Source organism: Rhincodon typus, chromosome 24 (genome assembly GCF_021869965.1).
Source record: "Rhincodon typus isolate 14 chromosome 24, sRhiTyp1.1, whole genome shotgun sequence".
Classification (NCBI taxonomy): domain Eukaryota; kingdom Metazoa; phylum Chordata; class Chondrichthyes; order Orectolobiformes; family Rhincodontidae; genus Rhincodon; species Rhincodon typus.
Genome location: NC_063355.1, coordinates 41,602,318 through 41,629,234, shown reverse-complemented (window position 1 = coordinate 41,629,234; position 26,917 = coordinate 41,602,318). Strand labels below are relative to the sequence as shown.

The window sequence follows — 26,917 nt, the reverse complement described above, 5'->3', positions numbered from 1 at the left end:
GGGTCATTCCCACAATGCTGTGCTTCTCTCACCACCCACCTTGCTAACGTAGGCCTGACAAAATGGTGGTGTTCCGTTGCTGTGTTGTGCTCAAATCATAGAGAATCGGTGAGTTGAGCAAAAAAAAAATACAATTAAACGGATTTGGATTGTCATTTCTTTTTGTATCAAACACGTATCCCTATCTTCTCAATTGCACAATGAACATCGGGACGTTACCTTCCCTCCCCAGTTCTTTTGCAGTATTCTGTAAGGACAGATTTTCTCATTCCTCACAATATGAGTCTTGTGCTGTCAAGCAAATTTGTTTTTGTGAGCGATGTGATTATAGTTTTTCTCGTTTTGATCGGTATTTAAAACGCAAACGTCAGTGTTTCCCTATTCCAGAACGAGTTCTTTATTGGTGAAGTTGTTATTTTTATAATCTGCAATCTTCGTTATTGCTACTGCGTGGCCTTTTAAAATATGATTTTAGTTTGTTTCTATCCAAATGCTGGCGATACGTTTCAGTTGAATGTATCGATTTTCTTTGACTTTCCTCTATAGGTCTCCTCTTAAAGTTGTCAAAACGAGCTGCCGAGCGGTAGAATCATGGAATGGTTGCCATAGAGAAGGAGGCTATCTGGCCTGTTGAGCCTGTCCTGGCACGCTGCACAAGCTAGTTCACTTTTCCGTTCTTTCCAGCGTAACCCTACAAGATTTTTTTAAAAATTCTTAAATGCATATGCAGTGACTTCATGAAAGCCATAATTGGATCTGCTTCCACTATCCTCTTAACCAGTAAATTTCAGATCCTAATCACACTGCGTAAAAAAGAAGTTTTCTTAAATTATATTTTGGTTCTTTTGCCATTCACCTTAATTTAGCATCCTCTGGTTCTTGACCTCACTTCCAAGGGGAGCTGTTTCTCCTGAAGTAATCTGTCTGCACCCCTTTTAACATAGTTATTAAACTTCCCTTTTGTCAGGAAAATAACACTTCTTCCAATCTATCCTCACAGCTGTGTGTGGAGAAATTCTTGTGTATTTTCTAAAGACTTTGTGTGGCTTCTTAAAATATAGTGCCCAGAATTTGACACATAGTCCAGCTGAAGCTGAACCAGAACTTTACAAAAGTTTGGGGGTCACTGGACTCAAAACATTAACTCTGCTTTCTCATTACAGATGCTGCCAGACCTGCAGAGATTCTCCAGCAATTTCTGTTTTTGTTTCAGATCTTCAGCATCTGCAGTTCTTTATTGTATTTTCTTATAACTTTGTTGCTTTTGCACTCTGTGCCTTTATTTTTAAGGCTCAAGATCCTGTTTTCCTTTTTGTAACTACTTTCTCAATCTGCCCTTTCTATGTTTCAATGATTTATGCATGTATGACCCCACAGTTCTTTTGTCTATGCACTTTCTTTAAAATAAGAACAGGAAAAGACAGGGTAGGTAAACTATTTCTTCGGGCTGGGGATTCTAGAACTAGGGGGCATAGTATAAGAATTACAGCCAGACCATTCAGGAGAGATATTAGGAAGCACTTCTATACACAAATTGTAGTAGATGTTTGGAACTCACCTACATTAATCGCATGGTAGACCAGTTGCTGATTTAAAACCTGAGGGAGATAAAATTTTGTTAAGCAAAAGTATTAAGGGATATTGGCCAAAGGCAGGTATATAGAGTTAGGTCTCAGATCAGCCATGATCTCATGCAATCATAGGAGCAGGAGTAGGCCATTTGACCTCTGAGCCTGCTCCACCATTCAATTTGGTCATGGTTGATCATTGAGCTCAATATCCTAATCCTCCTTTAGCCATAATAGCTTCAATCACTTTCTGTGAGTGACTTCAACAGGCTCACCAGTCTCTGGGTGAAGGCATTTCTTCTAATCTCAGTCCTCAAATGTTTAGCCCTTATCCTTAAGCTATGACCCCTGCTTCGGACTCTCTCATCATTGGGGACATCCTTCCTGCATCTGACCCGTCTAGTCCTGTTTGAATTTTGTAGATCCTCATTAAATTGGAGGAACAGCCTCAAGGGGCTGAATGGCCTAATCCCATTCCTATGTTTCTAGTAATGCTTTGTTTTATGTTCTCTCTCTTCATTCTTGCTATCATTTCACACTTCTCAGCATTAAATCTTATCTACCACACATTTGACCGTACCCTCCTGAAGTCTATCTCTATCTTTAAAGTTCACAATACTTCCAAATTTTGACATGTTGAATTTTTAAAATAATCCCCTTTAAATCCATTATTTTATATCGATAAAGTCAGTGGTTATTGTTCTCACCCCTGAGAACTTCTCCAATGTATACCTTGTCCTTTTTCTTGCCATTCAGCCAATTTTGTATCAGCTGTTACTATCCTTTTATTTCATAGGTAAAGAATTATGAGGCTTTTCTCCAGTGATCCTATTGTGCAGTTAAATAATTTTTCTTCACTTAATCTTCGTATGCTATCTCCATATATCTTAGATTTTTGGGTTTGAAGGGAAATAATGAGGAGTATAGATAGAGTTAATGGTAGTTGCCTTTTCCTTAGGATAGGGTTTTAAAGACTAAGGCGTATATTTTTAAGATGAGAGGAGAAAGATTTTAAAAAAAAAAGACATGGGGGTGTCAAATTTTTTACGCAGGGTGGTTCGTGTATGGAATGAACTTCATGAGAAAGTTGTGGGTGTGGATACAATTACTATGTTTAAAATACATTTGGATGGATATATGAATAGGAAAGGTTTGGAGGAATATGGGCCAGGAGCAGGCAGGTGGGACTAGTTTAGTTTGGAATTATGTTTGGCATAGACTGGTTGGACCAAAGGATCTGTTTCTGCGCTGTATGACTCTAAGACAGAAATTCATTAGACCCAATGACAGACAATCCAGAGTTAAGGTACAAAATTAAAAATATTCACAAACCTTTGTTTGAAGGAATTTCTAATTTTCACTACTGAATGACCAAATGTTATTATGAAGTGGTGACCCCGTGCTCCTAGTTTCCAATCAGGGAAATGTTCTTGCATCGTCAACTCTGTCTACACGTTAAGAACCTTCTGTTTCAATGGAAACTTCATTTTTAAACACTAGGGCATGTATACATCCATTACTCATTTTCTTCTCATTGGATACTTGTATCCCAAAAATCAGTCCAGCAAGCCTGAAATGCACTCTCTCCAAGCTAAGTATATCCTTCCTTGGGGTGAGGAATCCTAAGTGTGCTGTCACCAAGGTTCTGTTTAATTCCAATAATATTTATTCACTCTTATTCTCCAGCCCATAGTTTATGTCAACTTTTTTTTAAACAATTTATTCTGTTACCAAAGTGGATAACTTCACTTCCCTAAATAATACCTGGTCTGCTAAATACTTGTCCACTGACTTAACCTGCCTATATCCCTTTGCATATCTCTGCATCCTTTTTGTCAACATCATTAACAAATTTGGATCCTTTACACCTCATCTAGGTGGATTGTATATGGTTGACTACTAACAACTATATGCAGCGTGTTAACCAGAAGATGACTTGTTTGTGTCCATTCTGTTTTTTGTTCGTTAACGTAACCTCAGTGTACTAATTCATTATGTCCCTGATCCCATGAGTCCTAAAATTTAGTTCAACTTGAGAACGTGGCAGTGACTCACTGACATGAATGCAACTGATTGGCTTGCTAGGCCATTTCAGCAGGCAGTTAAGAGTCAACAATTGTGGGTCTACAGTCACATGTAGAGTCATATAATCATCCAGAATGGAAACTGGCTTTCTGGTCCAACCAGTCCAGGCTGACTATGTTCCCAAACTAAACTAGTACCACCTGCCTGTGCTTGGCCCAAATCCCTCCAAACCTTTCCAAGCATGTACTTATCCAAATGTCTTTTAAATGTTGTAACTGTACCTGCATCCACCACTTCTTCTGGCAGCTCATTCCACACATGAATCACTGTGTGTTTAAGAAAAAAAGTCCCCCCTCGTGTTCTTTTTGAACCTTCCCCCTATCACCTTAAAAATATGCCTCCTAATTTTAGACCAGACTGGGCAAAGATGACAGATTTCCTTCCCTAAATTTGTGAGCCAGATGGGCTTTTATTATAAGGTAGTTTTATGGCCACTATTGCTGAAACTAGGTTTTTATTCCACATTTGTTTAACTGACTGATTTTAAATTTCCTAGCTACAGTGTTAAGATTTAAACTGGACTCCAGAGCATTCGTCCAGACCCCTTGAGTTAATGGTTCAATAACAAAACCGCTAAATACACTTAATAAAATGTTTATTGAAAATCTAAATCTGCTACATCCAAAGTTTAGTTGTTGCCTATCGGGCTTGTTACATTAATACATAGGATACTTAGAAAATATAGCAACTATCATTATCACCTTAATAGATTCTCACATTTTCCCTACTGCTCATTTCAGGCTAAGTGGCCTATAGTTTTCCTGTTCTCAAATTCCATCCATTCCGTGACTCCCTCCCCCCAGATGAATGATGTCAATGGTTTTGTTCGAAGGTTACTGTGCAAGATAATCCTTGGACTTCATAGAATACAATGCAACCTTTTCAGACCACCTGAGAAAGTAGAAGGGACTTTGATTAGTATTATAAATTAAGGGTAGCACCATTGACACTGCATAGTTCCTTCAATGCTGCAACAAAGGATAACCCTCGATTTGTGCATTGAAGTCCTGAAACTTGTTTAATGAACATGATGTCAAACGACAATGGGCTAGTCTTGAACATCTTTAGTGGAGACTTACATGTTACTGTGTATTTTTTCATTGTGGAAATTAAAACCAATTTGGCTAGAACTATTGAAAACTGCTGTCTAATGGCTTTAAAGATGTGCAGAAGTGGGTTAAAGGTCTAATGCCATAGGCCAATGGAAAAGTAAAAAATCATAATTTGAAACAGATGAACAACATCACCTTGGCACTTTGAAAAATTAAGAATTCATCTTGATGCATTAAGTACTGTATCAAATTTGGTCTTATTTGGAACAGAATTATTTGGAAGCATGATGCATGATTGAGGAGTACTGGATGCTAGTTTTGTGTTAGCACAATAGTAATAATGGTGTTGTATGTATTTTAGAATTTGGAAAAACAATGGCAGAAGAAGGAACCAGCATTTCTCCTGGAGAGCTTCACAAAGAAGTCAATGAGACATCCACACCAGAGGAAAATGAAGATTCCTGCATCTCAAATGAAACTCAGGTGAATGGCACTGAGCCTGAAGCTGATGTATATCGCTATATTAAAGGTGATCTTTTTACATCTGAGATTTACAAGATTGAAATACAGAACCTCCCAAAATATGTAAGTTTCAGCGATTTAAGAAAATTTCTCAGCAGGAATAGCTTGGTTCCTCACAAAATTAAACTCTTTGGAAAGCGGCCTTTTGCATTTGTGACTTTTAAAGAGGAACAAGAACGAGACCGAGCAATGGAGGTCCTTCAGGGGCAAGTTTGGAAAAATAGGAATTTGCATGTCCGATTAGCAAAACCAAAAGCTGATCCTATTGCTAAGAAACGAAAGCAGGAAGGCACCGAGAATGATAATCATGAACGAAAGCGTACTGCTCCAGTGGATGTTTTGGACAGACCTTTAAGTGAACAAATTGCTGATGTGGTGACACCCCTATGGAACATTCCATATGAAGAACAGCTGAAAAAGAAAGAGCAAAACGTCTTACAAGTGTTGGCATTGTTAACTACGTATGTATGCTAAATGCGGGATTTTGAGTTTGCTAGGGAAGCAACTAAAAATATGTGCCTTTATCAGAGCGTGCATGTCACACATTGGCATTCTTTTTTAATGCACTTACTTGACTGTCAGAACTCCAACATTATTTTAGACTGTCAAGCTCTCTGTAGGTAGTAAGGATTCCAAATGCATTGAGGTTGCACAATTTCTCTGATTATCCTGATCCGTGTCCCCACAGCCAACAAATTGCATTGCTACTCGTATAATAAAACAAAGAACTGTGGGTGCTGGAGATCTCAAACAAAAACAGAAATTGGAGGAGATACTCAGCAGATCTGGTAGCATCGGTGGACAGGAAACAGAGTTGACATTTCAAGTCCAGTTCTTCAGCACTAGAAGCAGCTAGGAAAAGGTGGTATATGTGCTGATGATGAGGACTAGACAAGGAAGGTGGTGTTTATGCTCTGAAATTGTTAAACTTGATGTTGAGTCTGTTAGATAATTAAATGGAAGATGAGGAATTGCTCAGCTCAAGCTGGAGGATCTTCACTGGGGCACTCCAGCAGGCCTGAGTCAGAAATGTTGGCGTGGGAACGCGTGTTAGGCAACTGGAAGTTCGGGGTCATTTTTACGAACAGAGCGTAGGTGTTCCGTAAAGTGCTCACCCATTCTGTATTTAATCATTTGAATATAGAGGAGAACATAAACACCTCCTTTCTTGTCTATTATCTGCCCCCACAACCCCAGCTGTTGTCTTGAAATGGTTTGCTTTTGGTGCTTAACTAGCTTCTGTTCTTCCCTGGCTTATTATCAGCGATTCCTTTGTCTGCCTATCATTTTGTCTCTCTCTGGGCTCCATCTCTGCCTATTTGCTCACTCCTTTTCCCCCAAAGCCCTGTCATGAGCATAAATATCATTATTGCCTAGCTGTTTCTAGTCCTGAAGAAGGACCACTATTCAAATTGTCAGCTCTGTTTTCCGTCCACAGATGCTGCTAGAGTTTCTCCAGCAATTTCTGTTTCTGTTTACATGCCTACTTAGCTGGCTAGGATATTTAAGTATGGACTAAGTTCATTTTAATTCTGTGTATTATTTTGACTGTTGATGGGCAATGTTGGATATGTAGGAAGTAAGGGGGGAAATTAGGAGACCCCTTACAGAAATATTTGCATCATCTGTGACTTTGGGTGAGGTGCCCGACGACTGGAGGGTCGCTAATGTTGTACCTTTGTTTAAGAAAGGTTGTAAGCAGAAACTGGGGAACTATTGACCTGAGAGTCTAACTTCAGTTGTGGGTAAATTGTTGGAGGTGATTATAAGAGATAGGATTATGGATATTTAGAGAGGCAGAAATTGATTAGGGATAGTCAGCATGGTTTTGTGCGGGGAAAATCATGTCTTTCAATTTAGATTGAGTTTTTTAAGGAAATTACCAAAAAGATTGGTAATGGCAGAGCAGTAGACGTTGTTTATTTGGATTTTAGTAAAGCCTTTGACAAGGTTCTGCATGGTAGACTAATTAGTAAAAGTTAAGTCACATGGGATTCAGGGTGAGCTGCCAGTTGGATACATAATTGGCTTAACAGCATGAGACAGAGAGTAATGGTGGAGGGTTGCTTTTAGGACTAGAGGCCTGTAACCAGAGGTGTTCCAGACGGATCGGTTCTGGGTCCTCTTTTGTCATTTATGTAAATTATTTAGATGAGAATATAGAAGTCGTTGTTAGCAAGTTTGCGAACGACACCAAAATTGGTGGCATAGTAGACAGTGAAGAAGGTTTTCTAAGATTACAAAGGGATCTTAAACAAATGGGTTAATGGGCTGAAAAATGGCAGATGGAGTTCAATCTGGATAAATGCGAAGTATTGCATTTTTGTATTACAAACAAGGGTAGGGCTTATACAATTAATGGTAGGGCCTCAGGTAGTGTTATAGAACAGAGGGACCTAGGGATGCAGGTACAAAATTCTTTGAAGTTTGCGTCACATTTAGACAGGGTGGTTAAAAAGGCGTTTGGCGCACCTGCCTGCATTGCTCAGTCCTTTGAGTATAGGAGTTGGGAAGTCATGTTGAGGTTGTACAGGACATTGGTGAGGCCTCTTCTGGAATACTGTGTCCCGTTCTGGTTGCCCAGTTATAGGAAGGATATTAACAAGCTGGAGAGGGTTCAAAAAAAGATTTACCAGGATGTTGCCGGGTATGGAATGTTTGATTTATAAGGAAAGGCTGGATAGGCTGGGTCTTTTTTCACTGGAGCGTAGGATGCTGAGACAACTTGATGGAAGTTTATAAAATAATGAGAGGTATAGATAGAGTAAATGGTAGTTTTCTTTTCCCTAGAATGAGGGATTTCCAGACTAGGGGACACATTTTTAAGATGAGAGGAGAGAGATTTAGAAAAAACATGAGGCAATTTTTTTACACAGAGGGTGGTACGCGTGTGGAATGAATCTCCAGAGTAAGTGGTGGATGCGGGTACAGTTACAACGTTTAAAAGATATTTGGATAAGTACATGAATAGGAAAAGTCTGAAGAGATATGGGCCCAGAGCGGGCAGGTGGGACTAGTTTAGTTTGAGATTATGTTCGGCATGGACTGGTTGGATCAAAGTGTTTTTTTCCGTGCTGCATGAATTTGTCTCTGAGTGAAGGTGGCTTTGCGTTGCATTAAAATATCCAACTGGTGATTTTGAAGTGCTGTCACTGAGTATCCTTTCAGGATGTACACGTAGACACACACAGACACACACATCCACGTCTTGGGATGCAATGATTAAAACGTAATTTCACAGTTCAATTCTATGGAAACTGGCTGGTAGGCTGGTAAAATGCTGTTGGAAGACTTTGGGAGGGAATCCCGATAACTTCCCATCCCCTTAGCATTTTACCAACAGTGGGCATGTTGGTGATTATTATTTGGACTTAAAGTCCCAGATAGGGGCTTCCTCGCTACACCGGCATTTGGGCCGGTTCCTGGAGGAGGGCACTGTTTGGCTGCTGTCTGGTCCACAGGGGCCCTGCTTCACTAGAAGATAGCTACTCAAGGATACTTGGCTTTGGCAGTGACCCTGGTGGCAGTCTCTTAATTCCCCCTCTGGTATAACTTTGATGTGGTCAGCTCTCACCTTCTGTTATGGTGATGGTAATTTCTTCTCTGCTTGTAAAGAAGTATGTGCCATGAGGGTGTCTGCACTTGAAATGTAAATGCTTTAATTTGATTTAGGGGACAATGCTTGTTTTGTTGTGATTGGATGAGGGATGAATCTCTATTTTGAACTGAGATTTTGAAAAGGCATTCCTCAGTTAAGTACCAACCATGCTGTGTCACTGCTATGAGAAGTTGAGCCTTTGATGGAACTCTTTAAGCATTTCAGACATTTCAGTGAATATTGGGTCAAAGCACCATGAAGCAGTGTCTGGAGAGAATGTATTGCTGTGTAACGTTGTTCTCTGGCCACTGAGAAGTCTAATATGCTTACTGACTTGGAAATTTAAGATCCTAAGCAAATTTGAGGATGGGGCTGAAGGAGGAAAATCAAATTTAAATACAAAATGTATTTGTATTCAGCCTTATCCCAAAATAGAGATTTACATAACGTCTTGGTGCAAGTTTGAAGTGGACTGATTATGATTAAATAACCAATCTTAACCAAGATTTTGCATAACAAAATTCAAATCAGTCTTTGGCTTTTTACAATATGGTTTAGTGAAATCTAATTGTTCTTCCCCATATATTTTGTTTTTGTAATATTAGAGAAATAGGTACCCATAATCGAGCCTTTGTGCCGTGGGTGTTTCGACAGAAAAAGATGTTTGGTGGAATCTGTTGTCCATTGGAGGGAGTGAAGCCGTCACCACTGCAGGTATATTAACATCCAGAGCATCACATAATGATGCAAATTAACCTCTGTGCGCCTAAGTTTTGAGTGAACAGTTGTGATTAAGGTGGGGGGAGAGGAGATCTCAAGTTCAGATATGTGAATGCATTTGCCCAAAGCTGATCCTCAGATTTTGTGGCACCAAGCATTTATCAACTCTTCTGGATGTAAACAGACCCCATCTGTAAATTTAGTGAGACATAAATAACCTAGGAAGCTGCAAAACCTCTGATCTGTAGTTGAGTCAAATGGCATCTTTGTGATGGAAATAAATAGTTTCGGGGTCTGTGGAGAAAAATAAATATTGAAAGCTCTGTATTCCAAATGGAAAAGGACAGCACAACCTTTTAGCTAATGGCATGTTTCTGGTCTAGTAAACTTTGCAGTTAGTGAATAGACGTATTGGCCATATACATGAGAACTGACTCTTGTCACCATCTTTGAATTTTCACCTAACTTTGCAAAATCCTAACTGGCATATTACCTGAATCCATCAACTGTCATGGAATGTGGCACTACGGTGCTACAGGTTTGGTGTTTGTACTGATTGTTGCTTCAATTCTGCCACTTGATTTCCAGCGTTGCGATTTTCTGTTTCAGACTGAATACCGTAACAAGTGCGAATTTCTAATTGGCGTTGGAGCAAATGGAGAAGATAAAACTATAGGATGTCGTTTGGGTAAATACAAGGGAGGATCGTGTGCAGTTGTAGAGCCATTTGATACTGTTCATATTCCAACCAAAGCAAAGGAGGTTGTGAAGGCATTTCAGAACTACATAAGGTTATTAAAGCCATTCACTATTTCAGTGGATTACCATGTTATTTTTCTCTGTATAGTTAGACTATTACAATACTACTTCTTCCTCCTTTTCTGCGATTGCTTTCATTTACCTGCCATAGAAAAGGTGCTGCCTCTTCATGTGAAAAACAGTGCAGTCTCTGATCTTACCTCCCCTTCCATATCCTTAGTGTTGATTTGAGGGAGGATTTTTGTTTTGTACAGGCTGGGTGCTTTGGTTCATTTCTATTGATTGATGATATATACACATGCAAATGGAAGTCCAGTGTGGGAATCAGACCTGTGCTGTTTGCCTGTGCCTACTTCTCTGAAATACCAAATGTATTTTTGTTATAATGCTCTTTGGAATTCTATATTATAATTGGGACTTTCTTTTTAAAAGCTAAAAACACATGGACCCGGAGAGATTGCTTCCGAAAAGCTTTTAGTAACTGTTGTTGAGGCATAGTTGTCTTAGCCAGGATTATCAACAAAACACTAGGTGACTCCAGGTGACTTTCTGGCAATTACACGACATACAAGCAAAACATAGATAGCAGTAATCCACTCAAGTAGAGTCATCATTCAGATCAGTTTTAGCCAGCTTGCCACTGTGGTTGCATGGTGTCAGGGCAGTAGCAGCAAATCAGATTGTGCTGAAATAATTCACATTCAGGCCGCTGATGAAGCTGTGGAAAGACACCCTCATTTTCCCAAACCCCACTTCATCTGAACTTTTGGCATATTTCTAATGTATGTTTTTTTTGTTTGCAGGTTATCTCCTTATTCTGTGTATAGCCCAGAAACGTATGAAGGTCACTGGAAGCAGTTGACTGTACGCATCACTAGAGCCAAGCATATCATGGCTATAATTTACTTCAATCCTCAGGTACTGCTGTCAGTAATTAAGTTTTTAAAGCCCAATTGTGTAATAATTTTATGCATCAGTATTAATTAAGATAAATTGGATATAGGTTGCACCAAATTTAGAATTTTTCTGAATAACCTTGGAAAGATGGCTAGACTGTTTGAATACTTGCTGGTGTTGGTTATCTGTCTTTTTTATTAATTGTATTTCAATGTCTTATACCTGCTTTTTAGTGGTAGGAAAGTGCCTTCAGCCTGAAGTTTTGCTTCAGTGATACTTAGACTTGTGAATGTTGCCCTGGCCCTCGGGTCTATTCATAACATCACACTCATTTCAAAGCAGTTCCACAAAACCTTCTGCTATGGGGCTGTTGTTGATTAGCAGTTCTAAAGCATAAAACGCAGTAACAAGGAATAGAGAATTGTTGGAGGCTGCCCTTTCAGTGACTGTTCATGACTTGAGTTCCATGAAACTTGTGTTTTCAGGAAACAAATATATTGGCATCAATTGTCAAGATAGATTCAACCAATCATTTTTCTTCTGTATTGTACCATTTAACTTTTTAACCCCCAGGAATTTTATATAATATTTAGGAATCTGCTGTAAGACATTAACGCATCTCTTTTGACAACAGTCACTATGCGTGCACATTTGAAGGTTGCAACATCATCTGAATTCTTATTTTAATGCACAGTGAAGCACATTTTCAAACACTGTTCCTGAAAGTGAATTTCTTTTTGATTCTTCCACCTTGCCCCAGGATTTCTGTATTCTTAATCATGACCTAATCTCGGCTGTACAGCTCTGAGCTGACTAAATGAGAGAGTGAAAAGTGTTGCTTGCATTTCTTCAACATTTGGACAGTGCCCTTTATGAAATTTAGGGATTTGTCACTGAGTTATGTGTTTTCTGTACAATTACATGCATTGCACTTAATATTGGAGCTTGAATTATGTTGCCTCTTATAATTGCACAACTTTTTTGTTCCTCTAGTGTTTGATCAATGTGGCTTGTCAATCTATTTACAGAAGCTAACTAAAACAAAACTAGAAGAACTGAAAGGTGAATTAGCCAAATATTTCACAGAAGGTGATGGGAAGGATTGTGGAGTAACTTCACTTTACTTTGCTGAAGAAGGTCAAAGGTAAGGAATTATCCAGATTTGTAAAGTTGTGCTTACCACCAAATTCAATAGATGTCAGAATTTCTAGTTATCTGATTCTCAATCCACCCAGACTGCTGATTCATTCTTTTATACAATCAAATTGCAAAAGTACAGGTGCAAACAAAAGCAGGAGAGGAGTTTAAAGATAAATATTAATAGGCCAAAAGCAAGAAAAAGTGATAAAAGCAGAGAAGGGGAAAATTTAGAAAAATTACTAGTTAGGAAGGGAGTGACGAGGCTGTCAACCAATGAAAAAGTGAGTCAGTCCAGTATCATCAAATTATACAATAATTTGGCACAGAGGAAGATCATTCAGCCTCTTTAGTCTATGCTGGCTTTTTAGAAGAGCAATGCATTTTGGTCTCACCTCCCCTGCTCTTGGGCTTGTTTCAATAACCAATTTATTCAACTTTGTTCAGTAGAGAAATATTTTAATTACAGTTGTATCTCATTCTCTCAGATACTAAAAATCGATTTCACCTTTAAAAGCGCTTGAGGAGAAATCCTGAATTTAAGTCATAAAGTCCTACTCCACGGAGACAGGCCCTTCAGCCTAAACTGGTCCATGCCGACAAAACTGTCCATCCACGCTAAGCCTGTTTCCCTGCACTTGGCCCATATCCTTCTAAACCTTTCCTATCCATGTATTTGTCCAAATGCCTTTTAAATGTTGTTAATATACCCGCCTCAACCACTTCTGCTGGCAGCTTATTCCATATGCGTACCACCCTCTGTATATAAAAAGCTGCCCCTCAGGTTCCCCATTTATTCTTTCCCCTCTTACCTTAAACTGATGCCCTCTGGTCCTTGATTCCCCAAACCTGGGAAAAAGACTGAGTGCATTCACTCTATCCATGCCCCTCATGATCTTATACACTTCTATAAGAAACACCCCTCAGTCTCCTATGCTCTAAAGAAAAAAAAAGTCCTAGCTTGTCCCAACCTGTCCCTGTAACTCAGTCCCTTGAGTCCTGGCAACATCCTTGTAAACTTCTTCTGTGCTCTTTTTAGTTTAATAACATCCTATAGCAAGGTGACCAAAACTGAACACAATACTTCAAGTGTGGCCTCATCAAGGCCCTGTACAATTGCAATGTAACTTCCCAACTTCTGTACTCAGTGCCCTGACTGATGAAGGCCAGTGTGCCAAAAGCCTCCTTCACTGCCCTGTCTACCTGTGACTCCACTTTCAGAGAACCGTGCACCAAACTCCAAGGTCCCTCTGTTCCACTACACTCCTCAAGGCCCTACCATTCACCATGAAGCTCCTACCTTGATTTACTTTTCCAAAATGCAACAGTTCACATTTATCTATATTAAACTCCATTTGCCATTTCTCGGCCCACTTCCCCAGCTGATCAAGATCCTGCTGCAATTTCTGATAACCTTCCTCATTGTCCATGATACCGCCTATTTTAGTGTCATCCGCAAACTTGCTAATCATGCCTTGTATATTCTCATCCAAATCATTGATATAGGTAACAAATAGCAATGGGCCCAGCACCGACCTCTGAGACACATCGCTAGTCACAGGCCTCCAGTCCGGCAAGCATCCTTCCACTATTACTCTCTGCTTCCTACTATCAAGTCAGTTGCGTGTCCAAATTTGCCAACTCTCCCTGGAATCCAGGCGATCTAACCTTCCAGAGCAGCCTACCATGTGGAACCTTATCAAAGGGCTGACTGAAATCCATATAGACCATGTCTACTGGCCTGCCGCCGTCAACCTTCCTGATCACTTCATCAGAGAACTCTTAACAAATTTGTGAGGCATGATCTCCCACGCACGAAGCCATGCTGACTACTCCTAATCAAACCCTCTTTTTCTAAATGCTTGTATATCTTATCCCTCAATCTTCTCAAGTGACTTACCTACCTCGAATGTTAAGCTTACTGGTCTATAATTCTCAGGGTTTTCTTTGCAGCCCTTCTTGAATAAGGGCACAACATTTGCTACCCTCCAGACTTTTGGGACGTCACCTGTGGCTAACGACGATGCAAATATATCCGCCAGGGCCCCTGCAATTTCTTCTCTAGCCACTTGCAGGGTTCTTGGATATATCTGATTTATTCACCTTCATACATTATAATACTTCCAACACTACCTCTGCTGTGATATAGACTGTCCCCAAGATATCGCCACTAACTTTCCAAGTCTTCATGTCTTTCTCCACAGTAAAACACAGGAGAAATACTCATTGAAGACCTCGCCCATCTCCTGTGGTTCCACGCATACACTTTGGTCCTTGAGGGTCCTATTCTCTCTCTAGTTATTCTTTTTCCTTTAATATACTTAAAGAATCTCTTTGGATTCCACCTAATCTACTCAGCCAAAGCTATCTCATGCCCCCTTTTCGCCCTCCTGATTTTCTTCTTCAGTAAACTCCTGTATCCCAAGGATTCCCTTGATCCCAGCTGCCTGCTCCTGAGCCACGCCTCCTTTTTTCTGGTCAAAGCCTCAATATTACTTGTCATCCAGGGTTCCCTACTCCTGCCAGCCTTGCCCTTCACTCTCACAGGAACATATAGACCTTGAACTCTAGCTATCACACTTTTAATGACCTCCCACTTGCCAGAGGTTTCTTTGCCTGCAAACAAACTACTCCAGTCAACCCCTGCAAGCTCTTGTCTAATACCATGAAAATTTGCCTTGCTCCAATTTAAAACTTGAACCTGTGAACCAGTTTTGTCCTTCTCCATAAACGGTCCCAAAGTGCTCCCCCACTGTCACCTCAGTCACCTGTCCTGCCCCATTTCCCAAGAGTCGGTCGGGTTTTGCCCCTTCCGAGTAGGATCCTCTATAAGCTGCTTGAGGAAACTTTCCTGAACACATTTAACAAATTCCATCCCATCTAAGCCCTTTTCGCTATGGCAGTCCCAGTCTATGTTAGGAAAATTAAAATCCCCCAGTATGACAACCCTATTTCTCCAGCAAGTCTCCGCAATCTCCCTGCATATTTGTTCCTCTAATTCCCGTTGACTATTTGGGGGCCTATAGTACAACCCCAGTAATGTTACCGTACCCTTCTTATTTCTAAGCTCCACCCATAAAGCCTCACTGGATGATCCCTCAGTTATTTCATCTCTGACGTCTGCTGTGATACTCCCCTTAATCAAAACTGCAACTCCCCCCTCCTCTCTTTCATCCACCTCTGTCCCGTCTAAAGCACCTGTGCCCAAGGAGCTCGACGTATATGTACTTCTCCCCAGTCACATGGTCTAAAGCAAGTCTTCCAAGTTGGGAAATTTTCTGTGTAAGGATTATTAGTGTGACCTTCACCAAATCTATCTTATCTACTTTAAAAATAATTCATCCAACCGAATGTAATGATTATATGTATCTTTGACACCTTTAAATATAACCCAATTAAATTTCCAAAAATTAATATTTTATTGCGTAAAATCTTTCCTTGCCATTCTAAAATTTGATATAATTCTACTTTTTTAATCTCTCTTCAACTGCCCACCACCTCAATCTATCCATATGTTTCATAATCCAAGGGTATAAATCAAGATGTGGCACTTCGAATTACAACAGACCAGAATTGTACATTTTTAGAATTCTTTAATGGGATATTGGTGTCACAAGGGAGTATATGGTGCACATTCCTACCTAGATGCCCTTGAACTGAGTGGCTTGCTCACGTTGTTGTGGATCTGGAGACACTTATATGCCAGACTGGGGAAGGATGGCATTTTTTCCTTCCATAAAGGACATTAATGAACCAGATGGGTTTTTCATTGATGGTTTCACAGCTGCCATGACAGAGTCTAGGTTTCAATTCAAGGTTCTATTTATTCATTTAATTTAAATGCCACCAACTTCCACGATGGGATTTGAACACATTTCCGCAGAATGGTAGTCAGGCCATTACGATACTGCCATCTATCATCACCCTGACTACATTTTGACTATAGTATTCTGTCTTTGTTTATAACTTGTCAAAGTTGCCAAATTAAACTTTACTGGAGCACAGTCACATGACAGGCTTAGGTACATAGTTAGGTCTGGCACTTGGGTGTGTACTGAGGGAGTATTGCATTTCCTGAGGTGATGTATTTCAGATGAGACATTTGGGGGAATGGTGTCCTTATCAGACATGCAGTAATTTGCTGTTTGTAGGACCTGGCTACAAACTGCTCACATGATTACATTTAATGTTTATAAAATGCTTTGGACAACCTGGGATGTGTGGAAGTGCAAATTCTTATTTCGCAAATAGCTTTTTGTCAAAATCTTAACTTGAAATAACTTTTTTAAACTTGCAGCCAAAGTTGTAGAAGAAAAATATCAATTTTGAGTTTAAGGGTTTTGTTTTGAACGGTTCCAGAAAATCTCCCAGTTTGGAAGACTTGCCTTTGGACCATGTGACTGGAGAGAAGTACATATATGAAGAGCTCCTTGGACTTAAATTCAGGATTTCTCCTCATGCATTTTTCCAGGTGAAATTGATCTTCAGTATCTGAGAGTGTTGTTGTATTTGAACAAATGATGTCAATTGAGCATGTTGCGTTGAGGTTTTTTGGTGGGTGGGTCTGTCATTCCCAGTTTGGGTACAGCGCAGCCACATGGATAGTTATAATCTGCTCAAACCAACTTTGTAAACCCTGGCTGAGGAAGGAAATCACCCACTGCAACAGTATGACATCTTCTCTCATAGCAACCATCCTAGTGACTCAGTAAGATTAATAATTCTGATTGAATTAAGGACTACTTTGTATTTTGCGGCTTTTGTTGTGATCTGGAAACTGGTTGATCTCTTTGACAGCGGGGGTGGATGCCTTGGTTTGGTTATGACGTGAGTGGTCGGGGAAAAATGGGATGTTTTGTGCTGGGACTTTTTGTAACCTAGTCAATCAGATATTATTACATGGATGTAAACATTGCTGTATCTAGGTGAACACCCAGGCTGCCGAGGTCCTTTATTCAGCAGTTGGAGACTGGGCCAATCTGAACCATGATAGTGTAGTGTTGGATGTTTGCTGTGGCACTGGAACTATTGGACTTTCCCTTGCAAAGGTAAGTGAAAAGTTTTATATTGAGAAACCTTGTGGATGGTCTATTAGCATACAACTTATTCAGCCTGAAAGAGTCATTTAGAGGATACAGGATACAGTTTAAGTTTGCAGCCAGTTCGTATTGATGGCTGTCCTGTATAGATTTGAAACCAGTGTATTAAGGCCGTTTTATTACAACTTGGCCTTGGAAGTGTGACCTGCAGATTCTGGAACCTTGTATAATGAGAGATGTTGTAAGTTTAGTTAAAATGAAAACAGAAGCATATGAAAGGTTTAAGAAACAGAAATCAAATAAAACCCTAGAGGAGTACGAGGAAGGAGTAAAGAATTTAAAAAAGAAAGTAGATGAGTTAGAAGGGGCCATGAAATGTCCTTGGCAAGTAGGATTAAGGAGAATCCCAATACATTTTATACATTTATTAGCTGGGATAGGGGTAGGTCCACTTGGGGACAGAGGAGGGAATTTATGTGTGGAGCCAGAGGAAGTGGGTGAGGTCCTTAAAAAGTACTTTGAAGACATGGATGGTGGTAAGCGTACAGAGGGATTTGTTGATACTCTGGGGCATGTTGATGTTAAGGAGGAGGAGGTGTCTTGAAAACGATTAAGGTAGACAAAGTCCCCAGGGCCTAATGGGATCTGTCCCAGGATAGTGAAGAGGGCAAGAGAGAAGTTTGCTGGGGCCTTGACAGAGAATTTTGTGTTCTCTTTCGCCACAGACGAGGTCCCAGATGACTGGAGAATAACCACTGTTGTTCCTTTGTTCAAGATAGGCAACAGGGACAATCCAGGAAATTATAGGCTGGTGAGCCTTACATTGCTGGTAGGCAAATTATTGGATAAGATTCTTAGAGACAGGATTTACTTGCATTTGGAGAAGAACAGACTTATTAGAGATAGTCAGCATGACTTTACGCAAGAGAGGTCTTTATCTCTCAAACTTGATTGAGGTTTTTGAAGAAGTGATGAACATGGTTGAAGATGGTAAGGCAGTGGTTGATGTCCCCATGGGCTTTACTAAAGCATTTGACAAGGACCCTTATGATAGCTTGGTCCGGAAGATCGAGTTGCATGGAATCCATGGTAGTTTGCAAGTTGGATACAAAATTGGCTTGGCCATAGACGAACAAGTAGTTGTGGAGGGGTATTTTTCTGACTGGAGGACTATGACCAGTGGTGTTTCGCAAGGATCGGTTCTGGGACCTCTATATAGTAGTAAGTTTACAAATGACTGGAAAATTGGTGAAGTTGTGGATAGTGAGGAACGCTATCAAAGGATGCAGCAGGATATAAATCAGCTGGAAAGTTGGCAGAGAAATGGCAGATGGAGTTTAATCTCAACAAGTGTGAAGTGATATGTTTTGGGAGGTCAAATGCAAGAGCAAAGTATATTTTAAATGGCCGGACCCTTAGAAGCACTGATATCCAGAGGGATCTTGGGGTCCAAGTCCATAGCTCCCTGAAAGTGGCAGCACCAATGGATAAGGTGTTAAGGAAGGTATATGGCATGCTTGCCTTCATTGGTCGGGCCATTGAGTATAAAAGTTGGCAAGTCATGTTGCAACTGTATAAGACTTTAGTCATTTGAAATACTGTGTACAGTTCTATTTGTCACATTATAGGAAAGATATGTGGAGGCTTTGGAGAGGATGCGGAAGAGGTTTACCAGGATATTGTCTGGATTTGAGTAATACACTCAAGGAGAGGTTGAATGAACTTGAATTGTTTTCACCAGAATGTTGAGGCTGAGGGGTAATCTTAGAAGTATATAAAATTATGAGAGGCATGGATAGTGTGGATAATTGGAATATTTTTCCCAGGGTGGAAACGTCAAATACTAGAGGGTGTAGGTTTAAGGTGAAATGTTTAAAGGAGATATGTGAGGTTTATTATAGCTGGTAGTAAGTGCCTGGAATGCACTGCCAGGGGAGGTGGTAGAAGCAGAAACATTAACAAAGTTCAAGAAGCATTTGGACAGACACATGAACAGGCAAAGAATAGAATGATACAGATCATGTGCAGGCAGATAGGATTAGTTTAGAATAGCATCATGGTTGCCACAGACATGGTGGGCTGAAGGGCCTGTTCTTGTGCTGTGCTGTACTGTACTGTGTTCTATGTATGTTCCATGCACATAACCATATGTACAAATTGCATGTGCCCGATGAATCCATGGCTCAAACAATCAATTCAGACCTTTTAAAAAACGGGATGCAAAACTACCTACACAAAGACATAAAAGTTAGAAGTAGCATATGATGCTTGGTTTTTGAAATCCTCTAGAACATAGGGTTACAAGAAGACTCATTCATTCCACAGACTTGAGATGCTGGGGAAATATTAGCTTGAGTAGGAGACTGAGATAAATCTCGATTTCAGATGAAGTGAAATTTCAGGTGTATAACAATTGAGATTTAAAAAGCATAAATCCAAGCTTATATTAAATCCAATGCCCATATTGCAATATGTTTAAAACAAGTTTGCAAATTCACAGACTCTACCATGTTATTTTCTCTGATTTATAATGGGAGTTTGAGATGGCAAGATGAAGGAGCTGGCTATGAATATGATGAGTTTACATGAGGGAGAAATTCAGGGAGGATAGAGAACAGTATACTCAAAATTGAACCTGAATTGAGTAGGAGCTTGAAGTCACTGATGATGGGAGTATCTGTGCAGAGGCATTAAAACTTAGCAGCTAAACATTGCAGCTATATTCTAGGCTATAGTCTGTTCTGTCATCATATCACTGAAGATCAACTGATAATTATCATTTTATTGAAAGAGTAGAGTAATACAAGGGATATTGGGACTAGATATTTTGATAATTTGGGATTAACAACTTTTTGTTAATCTTGTTGCTCAGAGAGTGAAGAAAGTTATTGGAATTGAAATGTGCCAGGAAGCTACTGAAGATGCTAAAGTGAATGCAGAGTTAAATGGTTAGTACTTGTTAACATCCTTGATAAATTTGCGTGTCAGTCTTGGCCATATTAAGTTCAATTTTCTCCTGTTTCAGAACCGTTTTCCCAAGATAACATTACATTTTGTGCTTTCTTCATAGAGCAGTGTGGATCATCATCTGGCCCAGCCCCTGGTGCTGTCAAAACCAGATCTTGATTGTATCTGCATGTGGAGGATATGGGAATTTTGTTTGTTCCCTTCCATCTACCCCTAGTGTGTGTGTTTTTTCTTTTTTTCTTTGTAGCTTCTCACAGATAAACAGGCTAAATCTGCAAGTTTCCAAGTGAATATTCAGTTTCAGTTGTTGCTGAAGGCTTGTATTATGCTGAATACTAACATCCTGTGCTCGATGAGAATCTCCTTGGAGTTTCCATGTTTGTCGAGGAGCCATTTGATACTATCCTCTGCCACCTGAGTTGAAATAATTAAATTTTTAAAATGTTCTTTATTTTTGTTTCTTTTTTAATCAATGTGTCAACACTGTGCAATTTAGACAAGTTCCATTTTCCTATTCAAGACTGGCAGAAAATATTTACCTGAATAACAAAAAAATAGAAATTTTTGGTGAGCAGGCCTGGCAGCATCTGCTGGGAGAGAGCAGATATTTTGAATCCGGTGATTCCTCTTCAGAACAAAACTAAGTTTTAGTTATCTAAATAACTATGTTCACATTTCTATCTAACTTCAGTTGAATTTTTCCGTTCCTTCAGGTCTGTCCAACGTGGAATTCTTGTGTGGGAAAGCTGAAGATCTCTTTCCTACTGTAATCAACTCTTTAACATCACAGAACCTAGTTGCTGTAGTGGACCCACCTCGGGCAGGACTGCGTAAGAACTATTTTGATTCTGAGCACTATAATATTGAATGTTGCCAGTGTGAGATTACAGCCATCTTTCTTTTATATGTTCAATTGAATAAAAAAAAATTAACTGGGCTTTTTTCTTGACATTTAACATATTTTTGATTTGCAGATTCCAGAGTTGTATTAGCAATAAGAAGAGCAGAACATCTGAAAAGTCTAATTTATGTTGCTTGTAATGCTCGAGCAGCTATGAACAATTTTGTGGAGTAAGTTATGTTCTTATTTTGGCAGTCTAAATATAAAAAATAAATTGAGGAAATGTACAATATTTTGTTCACTCTGGTATGTTGGAAGGCACAGTAGAGTCTGTAAGTGGTTAGAGCAGCGCCACCCACTTTTACCTGTGGTCATGTGTATTGCATTTCTAATGACGTGAGACAAAGCATCATCATGCTGCAATGCATTTAACTTTCTTATCATGAAAAGAGTGTAACTTGATCACTGTCTCACCACTTGGTGTGAAGTTCCATCGTTCGATGGAGTTTAAGTTTACAAACAGTTTGAACAGTATGGCATTCTTGTATAGATTTGAAACCGGTGCATAAGGCGACCTTTTTGCAATTTGGCTCTGAAGTGTCACCAGCACACTGGGGACATGCAACTTGTACATACTACTCTGACCCCATAGCTCAAACATTAGATTCAGACATCTTTCAAAACACGATGAAAATGACCTACGCACGAACATTAAAAGTTAGAAGCAAGAGTAGGCCAGTCAATCCCTCAACCTTGCTCTATCATTCAATAAGATCATGGTTGATCTTCATATCTGTATTCCCACTTATCTCTGATAACCTTTCTTTCCCTTTATTTAACAAGAATCTATTATCTCTGCCTTAAAAATATTCATGGCCTCTACTTCCACCACTTTTTCAGGAAGAGTTCCAAAAACTCAGGAACCTATATGAGCAAAATATTTGCTTTATCTCTCTCTTAGTAGGATGCTCACTGATTTTTAAACAGTGACCCCCTACTTTTAGGTTCATCTATAAGAGGAAGCATCTTCTCAATGTCTACCCTGTTAGGACCCCTCAGGATATAATCAGGCCGCCTCTTGCTCTGCTGGACTCCAGTAAAAACAAGACTATATTCTCCAACCTTTCCTAATAAGACAACCTTCCCACTCCAGGTATTAGTCTGGTAAAGCTTCTCCAAACAGCCTCCGACACATTTACATCCTTCCTTAAATAAGGTGACTGCACTGGGCACTCTACTCCAGATCAAAGTTCCCTCCAGGTTGTGCAGCTACATACATGTTGCTGCTCCAGCGTTAGGCACAGCAATTGATGTTGGCACCCTGATTGTGACAATGACTTCCAGTTCTGGAAGTCGCTGCCATGCTTGGACCCATGAGACCTGTGCTGCCAGAAAGAACATTAGAGGGAACGCTGCTCTAGCTGCTCTTTCACCAATGCCCTGCACAAGTGAGGCATAATCTCCTGACTTTTGTATTCAACCTCCCTTGTGACAAATGATGATACTCTATTTAACAAACCCTAATTACTTGTTGAACGTCTCTCCGTATAGATCATGTGCTTTCCTATTTTCCTGCCAAAATAGACAATTTCACATTTTTGCATGTTATACTTCATTTGCTGCAACATCTCCCACTCATTTAGCCTATCTATATCTTTTTTTTGTAGTCTCCTTATGTCCTTTTCTCAACTTAGATTTTTTGCTATCTTTGTGTCATCAACAGATTTGATCCCTTCATCTAAGTCATTTATAAAAATTTGTAAACAATCGAGGTCACCAGACTGATCCCTGTGATGCATCATTTGTTACATCTTGCCAAACTGAGAGATCCCCTTATACATACTCTCTGCGTCTTGTTAGCCAGCCAATCTACTGTCCATGTCAATTTGCCATCTCCAATGCCATAAGATTTTACTTGCTGCAAAACTTTTGGTGTGGCACTTTATCGTATGGCTTCTGGAAATCTGAGTACAGTATGTTACCTTTATACACAGCATATGTTACCCCCTCAAAGAACTCCAGTAGATTGGTCAAATATAATTTTCCTTTTCACAAAGCCATGTTGATACTACCTGATTATGTTGAACTGGTCAAAATGTACTGCTTAACTTTAATAGTAATTCAGTTATTAAAATGTATCTTCTTCTTCACTTGTGGGACATGGGCATCGCTGGCTAGCCAGCATTTATTGTCGTCGTGTACGTTAGATGTGAAGCTTTTTGCTTTCTGTCTCCCCTTTTTGAGAAAAGGAGTTAGATTCACTACCTTCCAATTTAGTGAGACTGTCCCCAAATCAAAGGAGGTTTGGAAAACTAAAACCAATGATCAACAATCTCACTAGCCACTCTTTTCATACCTAGGAATCCATGAGGACCTGGGCTTTGTCAGCCCACAGGTCCAGTAATTTACTTACTACCACTCCTCTGGTGTTTGGGATTTTGATTTTCCTGAGTTCCTCACTCCCTTCTATTTCCTGATTTGTCGCTACTCTGGAATGTCACTTGTATTCTCTGTAGTGAAGAATGATGTAAAATACCTGTACAGTTTTATTTTCATTTCATTATTTTCCATTATTAATTCAAATGTCTCCTCAAATGTAGTCTGCTACTGCATCGCTATTGGTCTATTCTTTACCAAAATTTGCCAATTCACTTTAGGCAGCTCTGCAATTATGCTTTCATAATTGCCTTTATTTTGATTTCAAAAGATATTTGGATCCTCTCCTCTCTCCTTGAAACTCTGTGCAAAATTAAGTCCTGTTATAGTTGCTGCCATCTAGGGGTGCCTTCACTATGAGATCATTAATTAATTCTATCTCATTGTACAATACCGGGTCTAGTATCTCTGCTTGGCTGCAGAACATGCTCTTCCAAAAATTTATGCCAGAAGCATTCCATGAACTCTGCATCTAGGTTACCTTTGTCCATTTGACTTTTCCAGTCTACATGTGAATTTAAATCTCCCTTGATTTTAACTGTGCCTTTCTAACAAGCCCTGATTTTTTTTTTTTTCTTCCTTCATACCATTTGATTACTATTGGAGACCTGTGTACCACTCCAAATAACTCTCTGCCTTAACCTTGGGGTTAGCTAATATACAGCAAGTGAAGTTTACAATGATGGGAAATAAACGCTGCAAAGTAATAGAATTAGAACATTGGGTTGAATGAATACTATTTGGATTTGAAATACTAGCCTCCGGTAAAATTACTACTAGAATGTAGATGGTGAAAATTCTTCTCAGCAGAACACCAGATGTTCTAAACAGTACATAACTTTCATCTACTGCTTGTTATGCCACAGATTTATTGTGGCAGCAATGTATGAACGAGACATTTATTTAAACTGGTTAATTGGCACTTGTGCTTTGAATAATAATAGCCACATTTTTGAGAAACCAAGTAAAGAATTTTCATAGGAAATTATTTGCTAATTTTGTTTATTATCTTTTTTCCATTTACTGATGTTTGATGAGATACAACTAAAATTTGATTCATGTGTTTAGTTTAAAAGTAACCATAATTTTCAACATGAACATTCTTTACCATCTCTGGGATGGGTTGGAGTCTTCACCTGCACACACATGAATCATTAATTGATGGACAGCAGTGTGATGTGAATTGTTAATGAAGCAAATTGTGAACATAAAATTGTCATTTTCCTTCTCCCCCTGCACCCACCCACAACCCATGTTTTGCTACAGCCTTTGTCGTGCCCCATCTCATCGAGTGAAGGGATCTCCATTTCGTCCAGTTAAAGCTATGGCTGTCGATCTCTTCCCACATACAATGTACTATGAACTGTTAATATTGTTTGAGAGAGTGGAATAAGCTCAGTTTCTCCAATGAAGACGAGGCTTCAAGAACACACCTGAGACTAAACTTATTACAAATGACCAGATATTATTGAAAACAAATATTGGGATTAACCAGAAATGCTACCTTGAGCTAGTTCAGCATAAGAACATAAGAACTAGGAGCAGGAGTAGGCCGTCTGGCCCTTCGAGCCTGCTCCGCCATTCACTAAGATCATGGCTGATCTTTTCGTGGACTCGGATCCACTTACCCGCGTTCTCACCGTATCCCTTAATTCCTTTATTGTTCAAAAAAAATCTACCTTTTTTTAAGAAACGTTTACTAAAGTAGCGTCAACTACTTCACTGGGCAAGGAATTCCATAGATTAACAACCCTCCGGGTGAAGAAGTTCCTTCTCAATTCAGTCCTAAATCTGCTCCCTCTAATTTTGAGGCTGTGCCCTCTTGCCCTAGCATGCAGCTGTTACTTGTGTATGATGGTGGAACACAATTTTTCTTTTATGCATAATGTTTGTCATTTAAGTGTTTTAACCAAGTCAGCACTGTAATGACAGTTATGAGCAAAATTAAGACTTTGATTTGAATAGTTCTTGTATATGTTGCCATTATGTGTGAATTTGTTGAACTCATTAAAATGTGGTCAATACTTTTTTAAAGGTTTTGTTAATTTGTTCAGTATTAGAAGTTTCCTTTGTTGTTATGTACAAGTATGGGCAGAGGACTAAAGGATTAAGGAACAACTGTTAGCTAGATCACCAGAACTTCCTTGCTTGTCCAACAGTACAATGGAATTTTCACATCCATTGAGATAACACACAGTTCAATATCTCATCCAAAAAACTGGACAGTCACACTCTGTCTTCTATTGGAGTGTCAGCTGAATTTATGCACTGAAGGCTTTGGAATTGCTTCTAAATTTGGGAGTTGTCTCTTAAATTTCTGCTCAAATTACAGCTGATGCCATGGTTCCATAACCCTCTGCTGTTTGGATGTTGCCATGGAATTGGGAAAAATCAGATAAATATTTAGTTTAACATCTTGCTCCAACAACTCTAACTCCAACAAAACAGGAATTGTTGGAGAAACTCAGCAGGTCCAGCAGTATCTGTAGAGTGAGAAAGCAGAGTACTGTTTGAAGTCAGAACCCAAAATGTTGACTCTGCTTTCTCTCCATAGATCGACCTGGTGAGTTTCTCCAACAGTTTGTTTGTTTTTTTTTGAACCAGCATCTGCAGTTCTTAGTTTTATTTTAACTACATCTCCTACGATGGCACGGTACCTCAGTATAGCATGGGAGAATGCACCAAAGGTGCATGCACACACAGCATTTGTTGGCTGGCCATCCTATTTTCCATTAAGATGAAGAACTGTAGATGCACAAAAAGCAAGACAAATCCAACCCAGCCAATAGTGCTTCAGCAGGTTACTTTTGATCAACAGCAAAGTGATGGAAGATGTTGTTAAGTGTTAATCAAGCAGCAATAACCTGCTTACATATACTTAGTTTGGGTTCTGCCAGGAACAGTTGGCTTCTGACCTCATTGCAGCCTCAATCCAACTATGGAAAGAAATTAATTCCAGAGGAGGGGAGGAGTGACCAACCTTAACGTCAAGCTGCATTTGACTGTGTGTGACTAGTAAAACAGGAGTAAGTGGGAACTGGGGAGGAATTGCTGCTGCTCGGAGTCTACCTGACACAAAGGAAGACAGCTGAGGTTATTGGAGGTCAGTCATCTCAGTTTCAGGACATCGCTGCAAAAGTTCATCAGAGTAAAGTGTTTTCCTAATCAACCAGTTCAGTGATGTTAATCTGGAACAGGTGGGACTTGAACCCTGACTCACAGGTAGGGACACTACCAATGCACTCACAAACCCCCTCTTAAATTCAACAGGGTAGAAATTTTTAATCAACCTGTTC

General features: G+C 39.6%; 1 protein-coding gene across 1 annotated transcript; it reads left to right on the top strand.

Annotated features, from left to right (window-relative positions):
* Positions 1 to 25,655, top strand: trmt2a (tRNA methyltransferase 2 homolog A). The gene is made up of 12 exons (XM_020516890.2): positions 1 to 108; positions 5,067 to 5,688; positions 9,431 to 9,539; positions 10,155 to 10,336; positions 11,108 to 11,222; positions 12,230 to 12,345; positions 16,698 to 16,809; positions 17,264 to 17,386; positions 20,250 to 20,325; positions 21,058 to 21,174; positions 21,319 to 21,415; positions 24,888 to 25,655. The coding sequence occupies exons 2-12, from the start codon at positions 5,081 to 5,083 to the stop codon at positions 25,012 to 25,014; spliced, it is 1,782 nt and encodes a 593-aa protein (XP_020372479.1). The 5' UTR covers positions 1 to 108; positions 5,067 to 5,080; the 3' UTR covers positions 25,015 to 25,655.
* The last annotated feature ends 1,262 nt before the right edge of the window (positions 25,656 to 26,917 follow it).